Source organism: Gigantopelta aegis, chromosome 6, assembly GCF_016097555.1.
Source record: "Gigantopelta aegis isolate Gae_Host chromosome 6, Gae_host_genome, whole genome shotgun sequence".
Lineage (NCBI taxonomy): Eukaryota > Metazoa > Mollusca > Gastropoda > Neomphalida > Peltospiridae > Gigantopelta > Gigantopelta aegis.
The window spans coordinates 54,509,378-54,525,409 of NC_054704.1; the positions used below are offsets into that span (position 1 = coordinate 54,509,378).

Below are 16,032 nucleotides of genomic sequence, written 5' to 3' on the forward strand. Positions count from 1 at the left end.
CTCCCAGTTTCTGTTAACCTATGGCCATGATTTTTGCACCAAATGATGCATCATAGAACACTCTTTAAACGCATATATAACAATTATTCCCCCAGTTTGTTTTCATCAAGTTATGTTCAAGCAAAGTTAGCGAAAGTTTCTTATTTTGTTCAGTATATATATTTACAATTACAGAAGCCATGGTCGTTTAAAAACCCTAGTGATAATATTTATAAGTTTTGCTAAAAAAAAATTACGGGGCCGTTTTTAATAATATGGTAGTTTCGTGGTTACGCCATCGGACATAAGGCTGGTAGGTGCAGGGTTCGCAGCCTAGTATCGGTTCCCACCCAGAGCGAGTTTTAACGACTCATTGGATAGGTGTAAGAGACAGCCCGAATAGCTGAGGTGTGTGTGTGTGCAGGGCAGCGTACTTGAACTTCAATAAGATATAAGCACGAAAATAAGTTAGAATTAATAAAAGGATGTAAATACTGTTTCCGAGAAGTCAAATTTTTTTACATAAGAATAAATAGTGGAATTCGTCTCCGATTGCATTGACATCGCATGAAGTAGGCCTACTCATCGTATGCTTATCGGCTCTCAATTTTTCACAGACGTTGATATAATTACGGCAAACGCGCTCGAGCTTTCTTTTTTTTCTTTTTTAAATAAGCCAATCGTAGAAGCTTCTACAATACATTAGTGTTCTTTATGTTTATTTTACTTAAATACCGTTTTTATTGAAAATGTTGTGCCATAATGCACACCAATTGTACTGTCTACACAGACCATATACTATGTATAGTTTTTATTTAGTAGTTTATCAGTTTTACTAACAAAAACATATTTCATTAAAATTGTTAAAATAATAGACTATACACTTGGTAAACATAAACCTTTTTCAGGATCTCAATGTTAATAAAATAGTTGAGTCTACCGTATCATTAGTATTACTAAAAGCCACATTTTTAAAAGTCCGATCTATTCGTATGTACACTTTTTATTGTCTGCTGCCTAAAATCATATATATAGTGGAGGGGGACGTGAAGTCCTGTTGAAAATAACCTTCCTGAATACTTCAGTAAAAAAATGCACTAGGAAGGAAGGAAGGAAAGGTCTTATTTAACGACGCACTCAACACTTTTTATGGCGTCGGACATATGGTTAAGGACCACACAGATATTGGGAGAGGAAACCCGCTGTCGCCACTTCATGGGCTACTCTTTTCGACTAGTAGCGAGGGATCTTTTATATGCACTATCCCAGGATAGCACGGTCGTAGATATACCAGTCGTAGTGCACTGGGTGAAAATGCACAAAGTCCAATGCTAGAATCAACTTGGAAATAAAATGGCATGGGTCTTTATTTGCCAACTTTGCTGAGCGAATGCCAATCGTTAGATCAGGTTAGGTCATAGGGTTTTACGTACACATTCAGAGGAATCTGTTGTAGCGCATGCCTGTCATCGGCGTATGTGCCGGCCTTGGCCGGCCCCTCCGTGCAGGACAGGAAAAAGATTGGGTGGGTGGTAGAGGGGACCGCCCGCGCTGGCAGGTGCAAGGGAGCCCCAGCAGCAGTTTTGATGCTGTGGAATTTTGAATGTCCCGTAGGATTAAATCAAGAGGAAGGTGGCGCAGTTTTATAAAGGAAATTGGGCGCGTTTTTTAAGCGGTTCGCCGAAATATATATTTGGGGAGCTACATATAATTTAGAATTTAGTATGCCGACAGTATCTCGTTATTGGAAGCTAGCCTATTGATGGCCGTTGTTGTGTGTCTCCCTAGGTTACCCCGGAAGTGGCCATTAAAAGGGCCTGGGCCCCATTCTACAAAGCGATCGTAGCCCTAAGATCACCATAAGTGCATAGCTACCGTATGCACTAAGGTGATCTTAGTGCTAAGATCGGTTCGTGGAACGGGCCCCTGATCTGTTCAGATCGTGGCAGGACAACCCATGACAGATTCGTTTCCAATTGTGTATATATACGGGAATGCCGATCGTTCTCTGGGTTTTTTTATACTCTCCGAATGACGTACCCACGCTAACTCGAGGTCAGCACGCGAACATATCTGAACACGTTTATAGAACTGGCTGAAACTGGCAGTTTGTTCTTATGCCCTTTCCAATGCTCACCCCGACAGCTGCAAAATCCATGTTGTTTACACTGACGCTACGCTTAGAGGTCAACGCCCTGTTGGAATTTTCCTATGACAGCTGCCAAAACCATTATATTAGCGTACCCACGCTACCTCTATCGTAGGAAAAAAGTCAAAGGAAAAAAGTCAAGGGAAGAAAGTCATGGAAATGAAAGTCAAAAGAAAAAAAAAGTCAGAGAAACAGTCAAAGGAAAAAAAAAGTCAAAGGAAAAAGGTCTTCCGCGCTCGAGTTCAGCCAATCAGAAGCGGTCATGTGACCTAGCTCATTTGCATATATGTAGCTCAACAGACGCATCTACTACTGTTAAGAGCAGTGATGTCGTATTTCTATTTTAATAACAGTGACCTTGACATTCAATGAAGAATATGAAGTTTCATAAAAATCGGACGAGAAATAATGTCGCTAGAGCAGTAACGTTATCGTATTCATGTGTATGGGCAATATGCCATATTTCCATCGCGAGGGGATAATTAATAAAGCTTCCTACCGGGTAGTAGGCTACCCCTGACGCTGGCAGAGTAGGCGGCTTCATTTTGAAACATTCATATGACTTCCATATTATCTCTCTGATAACAATGTCTTTACAAATCCTGGCTTTGTAAATAAACAACAGTGAAAAAAACATATTGTCCCTTTGGTTCATTTGTCTTTAATATATATACACATAAACTGTGAAAATAACATACATGTATGCGTTACAAAATTAAGAGATTTCCCTCTCTCTCTCTGTTTTTATAGCATTGCCCAAACTATGTACATTTTACAATACAACAAACATATTGATACAAACGTAATTTTGCAACTATTTAGTATTAACATTTAATATTAATAAACAGAGTAATACATGAATATAGATTGTTAAGTGGTTATAAAACATAATTATAAAAACCCACATGTTCCCAAAGTATTTGTGAACCAGTGTAGTGTGAAGCTGATATTAAACTTTACAAAAATAATTTTTAAAAATAATAATAAAACGAAATAAGAGTAAATTATAATTATTATTTATAATTATGAATATTTAACTATACCACGGATAGTTAACAGTTAACAGTTTTTAAGTTAACAGTTTAGTGTGCTACCTGACAAACAGGTTACGAAACACTTGTATAGAATAATAAAATAATCACGGAACACCAACATGTAAAATAAGAGAACAATTTACCAACAGGACTTGTTATTAAAGGTGCAGACCCTAATTTCAACCCCTTAAAAATGGATAATAAATTTAGTTAATGTACAAACCTGCAACATACTTGGATAATATTATAACAAAGTGAAGCTAAAGTCTATGATATTTAAATAGGGAAATACCATCTAAAAATACCTAGAGCTTGTCTCGATAACCATTATTTCTGAGACGAACGTGTGTTTTTAGAATTATGAAAAATGCATTTGGGGGTATTACCAAAACCTGGATGCCCAGAACCACTTCTGGTGTATGAAAATTAATATTCTAAATAATAAAATGACAGTACTTCTAATATAAATGATCAAAAATGGCTTTGATAGTGAAACATACATCGTGGTGTTTTAAAACTAGGGTCTGTCACTTTAACTGTGGATATTCATGTTGGAACATACTTCTAGGGAAAGGTTGTGAAAAGCAATGAGAGATTAGAATGAATGGGAAATCATTTTTGTACTTTTAAACGTTCTGGGGCACTGCCATTGGCTGCTTGTATTAACTATTTTTCGTTCAAAGACTGGTATATCAAATTGTATAAAATGTTGCTGATATCTACAATACTCTTTACAATGATTTTTTTTTTTCCTTTAGGGAGTTTGTTGATCCCAATCCAGTATAATACAGACTATACAATTTTATCTGTTTGGACTGTTAAAAACATAACAAACAAACAAACAAACAAACAAACGAACAACAAAAAATAATAATTAGAGATACCCAATGGGTTAAAAATAGAAACCCATTACTAAAGCCTGGCTAGCTCTGGCACTCACCAAATTGGCAAATTGCAAATTTTAAAAACAACTGGCAAGTTATATTTAAATTTGTCAAAATAATTTCATGTAATAACTGATATTTTGTTATAAAATAGATGTGTACCTATAAACTTTGGAAGTTTAATACATAATGTGGATAAATGTTCTGCCGATCAGAACTGGCCATGAAAAAAGACCCTCCACCTCCCCTACCAATTTTTTTTTTTTTTTTTTTTGCATCAAATAGAAAGTATACATCTTTAACATTAAGGTTAAAAGTTGAGTTTGTTTTGCTTAACAACACCACTAAAGCACATTGATTTATAAATTATCGATTATTAGATGTCAAAGATCCAATAATTTTGACGCATAGTCTTTCAGAGGAAACTTGCTATATTTTGTATTTCCATTACTAGCAAGGGATCTTTTATATACACCATGCCACAGACAGGATAGCACATACCACATCCTTTGATATACCATTCATGGTGCACTGGTTGGAACAAAAAATAGCCCAATGGGCCCACTGTCGGCTAGCACTTTACCACTGGACTACATGTCTCCCCTTAACATAAAGGTAGTCAGATCAATAAAAACAATGATGATACCGATGAACATGTTAGTAGTTCACTACAGAAATGATTAGTGAAATGTTAATGGGGTGCTTTCAGTAGAAAATTATAATAAAGAGTAATGAAAACAACATGGAGAAAAAATAACATAGTGATCAAATTTGGAGCTTTCTGTTTTATGCATGGATCCTTTTGAATAAAATTTCTTTCTTTTTTTAAAGAAAGGGGGGAAAAAAAAGGATCTGCTGAAACAGTTTCAAAACTGTTTCAATACTTGCCACTTCTTTGATGCTTAAAGTTAAAAACACATGCCAGATGCCAGACTGACCTGACATAATGACATGTCAATATCGGATGATTTAGGAGAATATTAAAGTGACCTCTTACACAAGTGATTGCTCAATACAGGTTTGATATTTAAATGGCATCTAAAAATATGGTATTGGGTAACCACAACAGATGGTTCCCCCCTCAAAATTGTCACTCTGAATCCATCTTGGAAATGATATGATTATCGAGATTTATTTCAATTGCAAATGTGAAACTAATTTTATCATGCAATATATAGCCATATAATTGACTAAGCCATCGTCACACATTGTTATTTATTTATAAACAAAATAAAATCAATTATCCACTGTGGCAGTGGACACATATTTAAATATATTATGTGGGTGCTGGGCAGTTGTTAATGTTACAAATCAATAAACTATGTATGTAATACTAAAAACATCAAGTAATAAATAAATAATTTGTTGCAGCCTTTATACAACTATTGTTTTTTCTTGGCAGGCATCAACATTTTGGTACATTAATGAGAAATTTATATTCATGCTGACAAATGATATAATAAATTGTCATGTTATATTATTCACAAAAACCTCTTCTAAATATACATATATTCAGGGTTTAAGATGTTCAACAAATGCAAATTAAAGTTGCAAAAATCTAATTTGAACATTAAGTAAATACATTTATTTAAAGAGCCTTAATTGTTTGAAATTTAGTTTGGCTAACTGAACCTTCAATTTGACTGCAGATTTCCTGATCAAATCTGTATCAAATTTATTTTTTGGCATTTGTATCATGTCAATATTGATTTACCATGCCGAGCAATTTCAAAATACCAACATTTCGGTTTGCGAAATGTTTCCAGCTATTTAGTAAAACACTAACAATATACCTGACAAACACAAAATTGGCTGGGTATAAATCAGACGAGAGCCTTGTGTATGGAAATTAATTTTATCTAGATGAAATTCACAGGTGAGCCTTAACTCAGGCATGCACTTAAAGCCGAGTATACCGAAAATACCGCTCGATATCAGTGTCAATACCAAATACCGTACCGATCCTGAGGTAAATTAACTATAAAAAAACCCCGATATATATACAGGACCTGAAATTTCAATACCATCCAGCTCTAAAAGACAAAATAAACACTTATTATGTAGGAGTTTAAACAATTATTGTAAAACATTCCATTAACAGCTTTGTTTACACATTTGTCAAGCAGCACCCAAAATCCATTACAGTATCAAGGGTTTACATTAAATATACATGTGTGATAAGCTAAGTAACCTGATTTTTTGATCCGGCAAAGCAGTATCCTCACTGCCCTTAATCTGCACATCAATGGGGTATAACCAAAATACTACATCTCTGTGGCAAAGAGCACTTAATATTTGTGCATCAACAAAAGGCCTCTAACCACACTGATTGCTGTCTATAGATCAATAACCATCTTGATGAATACTCGTGGCCACGTAAAATTACATATTTTAAAATATATACATATACATATATACTCAGAACAGTACAAAATTGGAAATATATCCGAGATGGAACTATTAAGGGTTAAGAAGATTTTTAGTTAGGTTAAGCAAAAAAACTTTTTTTTTTTTAATTAAGACATTATTTATCTAATATTGGTCTAAAGCCATCATCTGTACAAAAGGCATATTTATCAGCATGTTCTTGATGCACAACATGATTCTCCTTCTAGTTGTACTCACTTCAGACACCTGAAAAAATCTGCTGGCTTTTATAAAGTTGAAGTCATTTAAGTCTTTCAGCAAAGTACAGGAACGATTTTTAGGATGCACTAAAATCCTGGAATTCTTGGAGAAATGATGAAGTTTTTCATGTCATTTGCTACTAAACAGCAGCATTGAACTATATTACTTTTATCTGTCACAAACTTCATCATTAATACATTTCAAGAGTTTACACAGAGGTCACCTGTTCACTGGTTTTGCACCCACACTGTTCAGCATCACCACCATATTCAAAATAAATAAATACATCACAGTTTTCTCTTACGATGCAGTCTAGAATGCTAAAACTCCAGTATAACACAAGATCTTTTTAATATTTTCAGGTTCAGCACAAATGGTACTTTGTGAACAGCGACACCCCCAAAATTCTAAAATATTACAGCAGGAGAAATAAGTCATGTATTTCTCCTGTGACATCACTTCCCGATGGTTTTGCCAAGCAAGAATATCTGACAGTTTCATTATTCTCTATGAAAACATAAACATTTGCAACAGGTAATTAAAAACCACCATTAACATAAATTTGGTGATTTTATTATTTACAGTACCATACTATCAGGTTTATGGTTTCTTCACTTTTAGTGTTTGGTATTAAACTAGTATAAACAAAAATGAAATTTGCCAATTCCATTAAGAAAATAAATATGCCTGGTTGGAATTTTAACCTCCATCTGTCCGCACTCTGAAGTGGTAAAATTTGCACTGGGCGTGGCTGAAGTTCCAAGCAAGGGCAAGTGATAACACGTACACTAAGAGTAGTCCGGTCATTGGGAACAAAAGAGTTCTCGTGTTCTTCAGAAAAGGAAGGGCTGAAAAAAACCAAAAACAAAAGTTGTAGGTCTTGATGACAATAAAAGAATGTTAATGAGAGTCAGCACATCAACAGTAATTAGGTGTCAAATGTGAAGATGTTGATTTTTACTGACAAAATGTAGATTATACTTTTAACTGACGTTTCAGTGTAACCAATTCTTGCAAATGTTTAGAGAATAAGGGAAGAAATCTGCCAGTACACAGGCTACCCATTGCTGTAATCAACTTGACACTACTAGACTAAAGAATGAAGGAAGAAACTTGCAACCATAAAGGCTACTTCCTTCAACTATTAGTGTCTAGCGAATGACAGAAGGATATGGATAATTATATAGTTGTAACATTCAAATGAAAGTCTGGTGACAGCTCATACATGAATACTATTTCAAACAGACTTACCACTGTAGCCCAGAAAGGTAATATAAATGTAGTATCCTATTGCTATAAGCCACAGCGTATTTCCAAACAGGCGAGACAGAAAGTGGTCCTGATTAATAAAATCTGCAAATAATGTAAATACATGTATCATTGTTTATCCATGATTCAAAATAAAATGAGTTGTAAATACTGGACACAACATGGGTTATATGCTGATTTCACATATATAGGTACAAATTAAAGTGGTCTACATGTATGTGGAGTCCGAAACATGATTGTCAGTTTCATGATCCTATATGATTTTAAAACCTTTGTGGGTCACTGAATAAAACTCAAGACAACATCACATTGTGATAATAAATACCATGTGTGCACGTGAGTGTGTGTGTATGTGTGTGTGTGTTACACTCAATATATTACACTTTGTTTGAAAACATATTTTTGGTCAACTTGTTTCATAAATTTTAAACAGCACTCGCACTTGAGTTTGTAAACATAATGTAAAATAAAAAGAATCAGAAGTAGTTTGACCCTAGAGACAAGGACATGCGTCTATTTAACAGATGATACATACAAATTCATGTTTGTTCTCATTGTCCACTACACATTTAAAACAGCCACAATTCCATCAGAATCTAATTTTTTCAAATTTTTAATGTAAGTAGTTATGCAATTTGTCACATATGATCGAAGGATTAGAACATGTCTTATTCTCACGATAAATCATAAGCTCTCAGCCAATCAAAACATATTAAACTTCAACCATCAAGAGTTTTGTAACTTCACTGGTGTTTTTTTTTATAGCTTACAAACATGTCGCAATGTCTGGTTTTCATGGGTCCATAAGACCATGTCCAAAAGGTGGTCAATAATTGTTAACTGGCAAGGTTTGTTTGATGTCACAGAATCTTATTATGTAACATTTTCACATATGATATGATTTGAGTCGCTACTACAAGTCTTTGTTCCGATTTTTGAAGGGCTGACAAACCACATACGAGAATTCGGTGTGATAAATTGCATAATGATAATCACACACACAGATTGGTCTTTAGAAAATTAAGTACAACAGACAACAGCCAGAAAAGCAGTCTGATTTCCATTAATACCATTACATTAGACATATAAAAAATCTCTGCAGAAAACTTGGTTGTTTTCTCTTTTCATGAATACTTACCCTGGCCTCAAACCAATGACAATTTCCCCCTATTACAATAGAAGTCACATGAAGTTCAAAACAAATAAAATAAGTTTTGATCCAATTATTTGGACATGTATGCGGGTCTTAAGACAACCACTGCAGTCTTACGTGTCAGAAAGAACAGCTGGAAGAGGTGCAGAATCATGAGAAGAGGAAAAAAGGCATTCAGGTGAACATCAAAGGCATAACCCCACTCGACATCCTGGCCTCGTGGTGGTGATGTTATCATGTATCGGTTTGTTATAAACCTGTAATAAATAAGTACAACAGACTGAAATGAAAGTAGCATACTTATGTGTTAATCAACAACGTTTATTAAAACCAAAAATATTATGTCAATATAAATTCTTGTTTTAAATTGTTTTAATTTCATGTGGAATGAAATAACATAAACAAAGTTACAAGTAAATCCACATTCTATATATTAAAACTAAAACTTTTCATTTTTCATATTAGTGCTCAAAATATTGCAAAAACATTTATAAAATGGTTTCATCTTTTCATCAAACTAAAACATGAGGCTCAATAACTATTTTCAACACTGCAACCTCCGACCATGCCAAATGTTTGAAGAAAACTATGTAAATGAATGTTTAACGACACCCCAGCACAACAGAACCAGCACAAAATCATATATTTACAGAAAAGCACATTAATTTTAAAGTCTATTGATCTTGTCTGTTCCACAAAATATTTAACCAATCATTCACTGATGAAATGAGTTTGGATTTTCTCCACCATTTCTACATGGGCGACTTAATGGTTAAACATGCCATTCCTTTGCTATTATGAAGCTTGATATTTTATTAGTGTTATAACCGGCCTCGGTGGTGTCGTGGTCATGGACATAAGACTGGTAGGTACAGGTTCGCATCTCAGTACAAGGGGGGGGCGAGACGTAGACCAGTGGTAAAGCACTCGCTTGATGCGCGGTCGGTTTGGGATCGATCCCCGTCAGTGGGCCCATTAGGCTATTTCTTGCTCCAGCCAGTGCACCCCGACTGGTACATCAAAGGCCATGGTATGTGCTATCCTCTCTATGGGATGGTACATATAAAAGATCCCTTGTTGCCAATCGAAAAAGAGTAGCCCATGAAGTGGCAACAGCGGGATTCCTCCTTCAATATCTGTGTGGTCCTTAACCATATGTCTGACGCCATATAACTGTAAATAAAATGTGTTGAGTGCGTTGTTAAATAAAACACTTCCTTCCTTCCCAGTACTGGCTCCCACCCCAGAGTGAGTTTTACCGACTCAGTGGGTAGGTGTAAGGCCATTGCACCCTCTTCTCTCTCACTAACCACTATCAACTAACACACTGTCCTGGATAGACAGCCCAGATACCTGAGGTGTATGTCCATGACAGGGTGCTTGAACCTTAATTGAATATAAGCATGAAAATAAGTTGAAATGAAATTAGTGTTATATAACACAGATGCTTCGCTTTACTAGTGCACTTACCAGAACAAAGTGGCAATGCAGATTCCAACACCAATACAGTCAACAAAAACAACCCACAAAATAAACTTGATGAACCCGAGAAAACTAAGCTTCAGGACAACAGCAAATCCAACAGATGAGACTGAGGAAGAAGAAAAAAACTCCAACCAATTACATAAGTCAATAATCAATAAAACATGAAGGGCCCACGAGAATAACCTGTGAGGTCACATTTTTAGTAAGGTGATTTTTTTATTTTAATATTTACAACTCTGCAATTGGGGAATATTTATGCCTAAGAAAGCATAATTTACACCCTACTTTTAATGGCCTGCCATAATTATAGGTTTTTCATTTAGTATGTCATTGTGATGTGGAAATACACAACCGTTATAATACTGACTATCTGTTTGGACATCATAGGTTTATTTCTGTATACCCTTCACATGTTAAAAATATATAAATTTAGTGAATGCATATTGAAATGATAATTAACTAAATCGATGATATCAGTAATGTATTTGTAAATCTCATACTAGGAGTTATATTATGTAACAGTATTTTTTTTCAATGTTACTTAAACAGACTAGAGTAAAAAAAACTTAAATTAAAAAAAAAGTATCTCATTAGTAAAGGCAACAGAAATAAGTATAACAATATAATAATGAAATTAAAATTTTAAAAAGGCTACAAAAAATTACCACAATGTCAATGGAAGCAATTTTTATCATCCGTAATATGGTAAAATATGTTTGCATACAAGACATGGAAATGAATTTCGGAGTACATATTACAAGTTAAAAATTGTGCAGTTTTATTACCAAGCAGCCAAAAACTTAAAAGCACCAGGAAAGCAGGATCATCTCGTGCCCACTGGTCTTTGGTATCTGAAATAAAAAACAAGTAAATTGAAGCACATATGTATTAAAGAGATTATCCTCAGTTTGTTGCCACTGTAACATGTTTCTAACTAATAGAGGCCTTTTAACACCAAAATTATATATCAAATACATTCTCGTGTTTAGAATATAAGTGTCTGTATATACAAGGTGTTTCTGACTGTCCAAATTGGATTTTACCTCACAACGATTTTGTAAATATGAAAAAATATATATATAATAAGGAAATAAAATGAAGATTGAGCAATTACCCGGACCGTACAAACATTAGGATGGTCAGAAACACATTCTACAATGCAGTTAGTATGTAATTCAGTCGTTTAAAATGCTGTGTTGGTGGGAAATATATTAACAATGGCAGCAAACTCAGGAATGTCTCTTGGAAAATTATGAAAGAGAAATATACACACACACACCCAAACCTCACCACTAAAATCCCATAAATTTTTTGAAGTAAAAGGTCAAATGAATTCAAGCTGAGTATGGTAGACACGTTTCAGGATCTACATTAGCATAAACAAAATGCTGAACATTTGTATTAGTTATACCAGCATATGGAACAAAAGGCTAATTCATACTTACGTTTTCTATACTGAAAATTTCTGTATCTGAAAAAGTAAAATGAAAATAAGCAAAGTCGAGGCGATAAATGTTGTGCTCGAAATAACCATGCCCAAATTAACTACAAACATGCTGAATTGAAAATAGTTCACCTCAAAACCATTCAATGTTAAGTTTAATTAGATTAAAATAGCTTGAAATGCATTTCTGAATATTGACAACTCCACGGCAGTTGTTAATGACAGTACTGAACTAAAACAATGTTTCTGCACTAAGACAAGACAAAAGTCTCCATTGTGCCTAAATTAGTGTGATCTAAAGCCCTGGATATAAAGCCTAAAATAGCATTTAAAACTCTTAAAAGAAAATTTCACCCATATATATCCTGCATACAATTTACTGTAGGCCTATTAAATAAGAAATTACATTTATTGACAGCTTTTGAACACTTTGAAGAAAAAAAACCCCAACATGATTTCACATATATATTCAAAAGAGTGACTTTAGTTACTCTTAAAATGTATAATTAGATATAAAGCTAAACATCTACTTACACTTTCTGGGGTGAAACAAAAAGATATATCATTTGCCAGAAGGCATATTCAAAGTCCATTTGTCTGAATTTTAACAGTCTTCGGAAATATTTCTGTCTTTTGGCAGTCGCAGTTAATCTGGCATCTGACTGATGGGCTCTGCTGGTGACACCATTACCATAGTTACCAGGAATGGGCGACAGTGGAGGTGATCCTGTAGGGGATACTGGAGGGGAGGTCTTGGTGTAACTTGACATTGTGATGATCAGTCGGAGATAATCTGTAAATGTATGTGTTAAAAATATATATTTATTACTGGGTAATATTTGTTCGATCTCTGCACAGTGTGCAGATTTCTTCTACAGCTACTGACTGGCTTAAAAATGATGTTTGGATGGTTCTTCACCACGGCCGAAATTTCACATCCAATAGTGATGTCATTAAACAAAACAAACAAATAAACAAACAAGCATCCAATTTGACAGGCATCTTTTTTTAATGACTATAACCATAAGTCTGCAACTAAAGACATCAAACTTGCATAGTGATGAGCTGTACATGTATAAATGATAAAAGACACCATTATCTGAGACACAGTCAGACGATTTCCGATAGAAATATGAGGTTTCTTCTTACATTGTATCACTATCAGTAATGACAACAAGTGTTAGCGATGGGCGTTGATAAAAGACGGACTGGATCAGAATGCTTGACAAATTAATTTTTTCCTTTAAAAAAATAAATTAAACAAAAGTGTTTGTCAATTGTGCATAGTTAAGAAACGTATATTTTTTTCATGTAGTAGCTTTAGAAATGGAAAATTGCAAACATATGCACCTGAACGCAGTTATAAACATCGCACTCTTTCTTGTTTACCAGAGGGTGTTTTAGTTTTGTTCATTAGAATGGATTTGTTTTACAACCACATTGTTGATTTTTTTTTACGTTAACTGATTGCAATCTATTTTGTTTTGCTGAAAAATGTAGAATAATATTTCCGTAAATATTGTATTCATGTTTTTGTCGTTTGATGAACACAATTTGGGACATTGATGGTATATATAAAAAATTGGTACGGTTAACAAGGAAGGGAAAGAGTTCGATCCGTACCCCTCTATATCAAGGCTCTAGACTAAGAACTAGGGGTGCAACGATACGGTCAACACCGTATTGCGATATATTGCGATATAAGAAACTGTATTGCAATATGTATTGCAATACAGTTGATATTATTTAAATTTAATATTTATGGGGTTGGGTTTTCTTTAATGAAAACAGAAGGCATAACGTTTTAATGATCTTTATTAGTTTCAGTTGTCAGGCTAAATGTTTTAGGTCATATTTTTATTTTTTAACACAATACTAGTCTACTAGAACACTGGTGTGACGGTGCCAAACTATTTATAAATTGTCACATTCGGAAATCCTTACTATCGGACTTTTCCGTTGCTGCTCGCTTGACACGGAAATGTACGTATTGAGTCGCAATGTTTCAGCAGATCGACCGAAACAGAGCCGAGGTATTTTGAACGATCGGTCGAAGTATTCCGAGTTCAGTGAAAAACAGCGAAGTGTGATTCTCATTTGTTGGTTTATTTCTTTGAAGATGATAGCCGTAGTCGTATTCCAACGTAAATGAACAATGAATGATAATGTGTAAGTAACAAAACATTTATTTGTAATTATCGTTAAACATGTTTTGTTTAAAAGTTAAAACTAAGTATAACCGACCTATCACTTCGTATGCCAACAAGTAAGCAGACTACTCTTGACGTGATTGTTACATTTCCTGTCATCACCAATAATAAAATGATGTGTTTTTTGTTTGTTTGTTTGTTTGCCTATTTCAAGACAAATAAGATACAAGGAAAAAAAATTGCGTATAAAAATCGCGATACACAAAACTGTACCGCGGTTCATATCGAGCTGATCAATTATCGCGGTATACCGGTACACCGGTTTATCGTTGCAGCACTACTAAAGACTAACCCTAGGTATAATATCCGCCCGGTCCCCCCCCCCCCCCCCCCATTCCTTTATTATTTTTAGTTATGGTTAGGGGTTAGGTTTAGGGGGAGGGTTAGTGGAGGGGGACCGGGATATTTTTCACTGATAACTATCAATTATTGCCCAATATTTATGCATTTATGGATCAGTCATGATCATGCGTGATGATCAAGGAGGCCAGTGAATATTTTTTATTTTAATAGTGACAAATGAAAATAATTCGTACTTTTGGTCGATTGTTTTTACATACAGCTCTTTTCTAGTAGTGTATCAGTTAGTGCTGAATTATCCTGTAATTCGTCATTATGACATCCACGCAAAATATTAAATCTTTATTCGGTCCAAGTCAAAGTTACCAACACAGCAGGAAGTTGACAACGTCAATATTTTCATGCGCATGTTACTTATGCAGTTCCGGTGACTGAAGTGGCTATATTCACGGCAGCCGTGAATATAAATTTTAGCCTCGGCAACTGAGGATTGAACGACCATCAAAATTGCGTTAAATCTTCCTCATGTAAACGCGCACCTCTTTCTCTTTGGCTTAATCCTACGGGACATTAAAAATTCCATAGTACCAACCTCACTCCGCCTGCCTACAATACTTGGACTGTTGGTGCTCCCTTGCACTTGCCAGTGCAGGCGTCCCTTCTTTACCCCCCCCCCCCCCTTTTCACTCGGAGCCGACCAAGGCCCCACAATGCGCTACAACGGCCTGCTGGAATGTGCACGTAAAGTTTGGTGGGTGGCAGGCTGGCTTTTTTGAGGGGATAACAAACTTTCATGGAAACCAATTAAACACATCGTAAAAAGGTATTTTCATGGAAATACACCCAAAAAAGGGTATCAGGTTAGCACATTTTCCTCGAATATCTGTAGTTTTTGCCAGAATTTGAGGTTTGCTCCAGCGCTCCAACCGCACCCCTCTCCCCACTCGTCGAACGCTTATTGACATGATTGCCATCTAGTATGTGGAATCTGTGTCATTGCAATGACTATTTCACAATTTTAGTTTAGACAAAATGTTGTGTAAATCTAAAGGTAATTAAATGTACGAGAGTAATTTATCATAATTGCTGAACATTACATTATTGTTGAATGGTCCCAATCTAATTAAAATTAGCTCCACTATTACATGTGGATCTAACAGCAGCCAGTTGGAGCTCATGTCCACCAATCAAAACCTTACTTGCAAAATCCTGCCAGTAATTTAAAACTAACAACATTGCGTAGTCCCCAATGTCCAGGTAACATTTCGTCTGTAAATAATAATTTAAATATTGACCAATCACACTTCGCCTTTTATAACGTTATTTGGGAGCATACAAATTCTAAAAATATCGGGCGAGTCTTATTTTAGTGGCCGCAGTACAGCGAACCATACCAATACGTACGAGGTGGGTTATCAGTCTTCAATTAAAAATTATTTATTTATTTATAAAAAAAAAAATAATAAATCAGTCTTCAGTTTTACATTACAAATTATT

At 35.0% G+C, this 16,032-nt stretch overlaps 1 protein-coding gene across 1 annotated transcript; it reads right to left on the reverse strand.

Annotated features, from left to right (window-relative positions):
• Window positions 1-2,766: 2,766 nt before the first annotated feature.
• On the reverse strand, window positions 2,767-14,910 carry LOC121374940 (protein unc-50 homolog). The gene is made up of 8 exons (XM_041502084.1): window positions 14,772-14,910; window positions 12,560-12,818; window positions 12,027-12,052; window positions 11,367-11,432; window positions 10,567-10,687; window positions 9,214-9,353; window positions 7,926-8,027; window positions 2,767-7,522 (listed from the first exon to the last, which is right to left on the reverse strand). The coding sequence occupies exons 2-8, from the start codon at window positions 12,793-12,795 to the stop codon at window positions 7,374-7,376; spliced, it is 840 nt and encodes a 279-aa protein (XP_041358018.1). The 5' UTR covers window positions 12,796-12,818; window positions 14,772-14,910; the 3' UTR covers window positions 2,767-7,373.
• Window positions 14,911-16,032: the final 1,122 nt, after the last annotated feature.

Excerpts from the sequence above, each read along its gene's own strand:
- LOC121374940 (XM_041502084.1), bottom strand. The coding sequence starts at position 12,795 with ATGTCAAGTTACACCAAGACCTCCCCTCCAGTATCCCCTACAGGATCA. Across the intron at positions 10,688-11,366 it reads TTTAAGTTTTTGGCTGCTTG|TCTCATCTGTTGGATTTGCT; the intron begins GTAATAAAACTG and ends CTTCTTCCTCAG. Across the intron at positions 9,354-10,566 it reads TGCATTGCCACTTTGTTCTG|GTTTATAACAAACCGATACA; the intron begins GTAAGTGCACTA and ends TATTTATTACAG.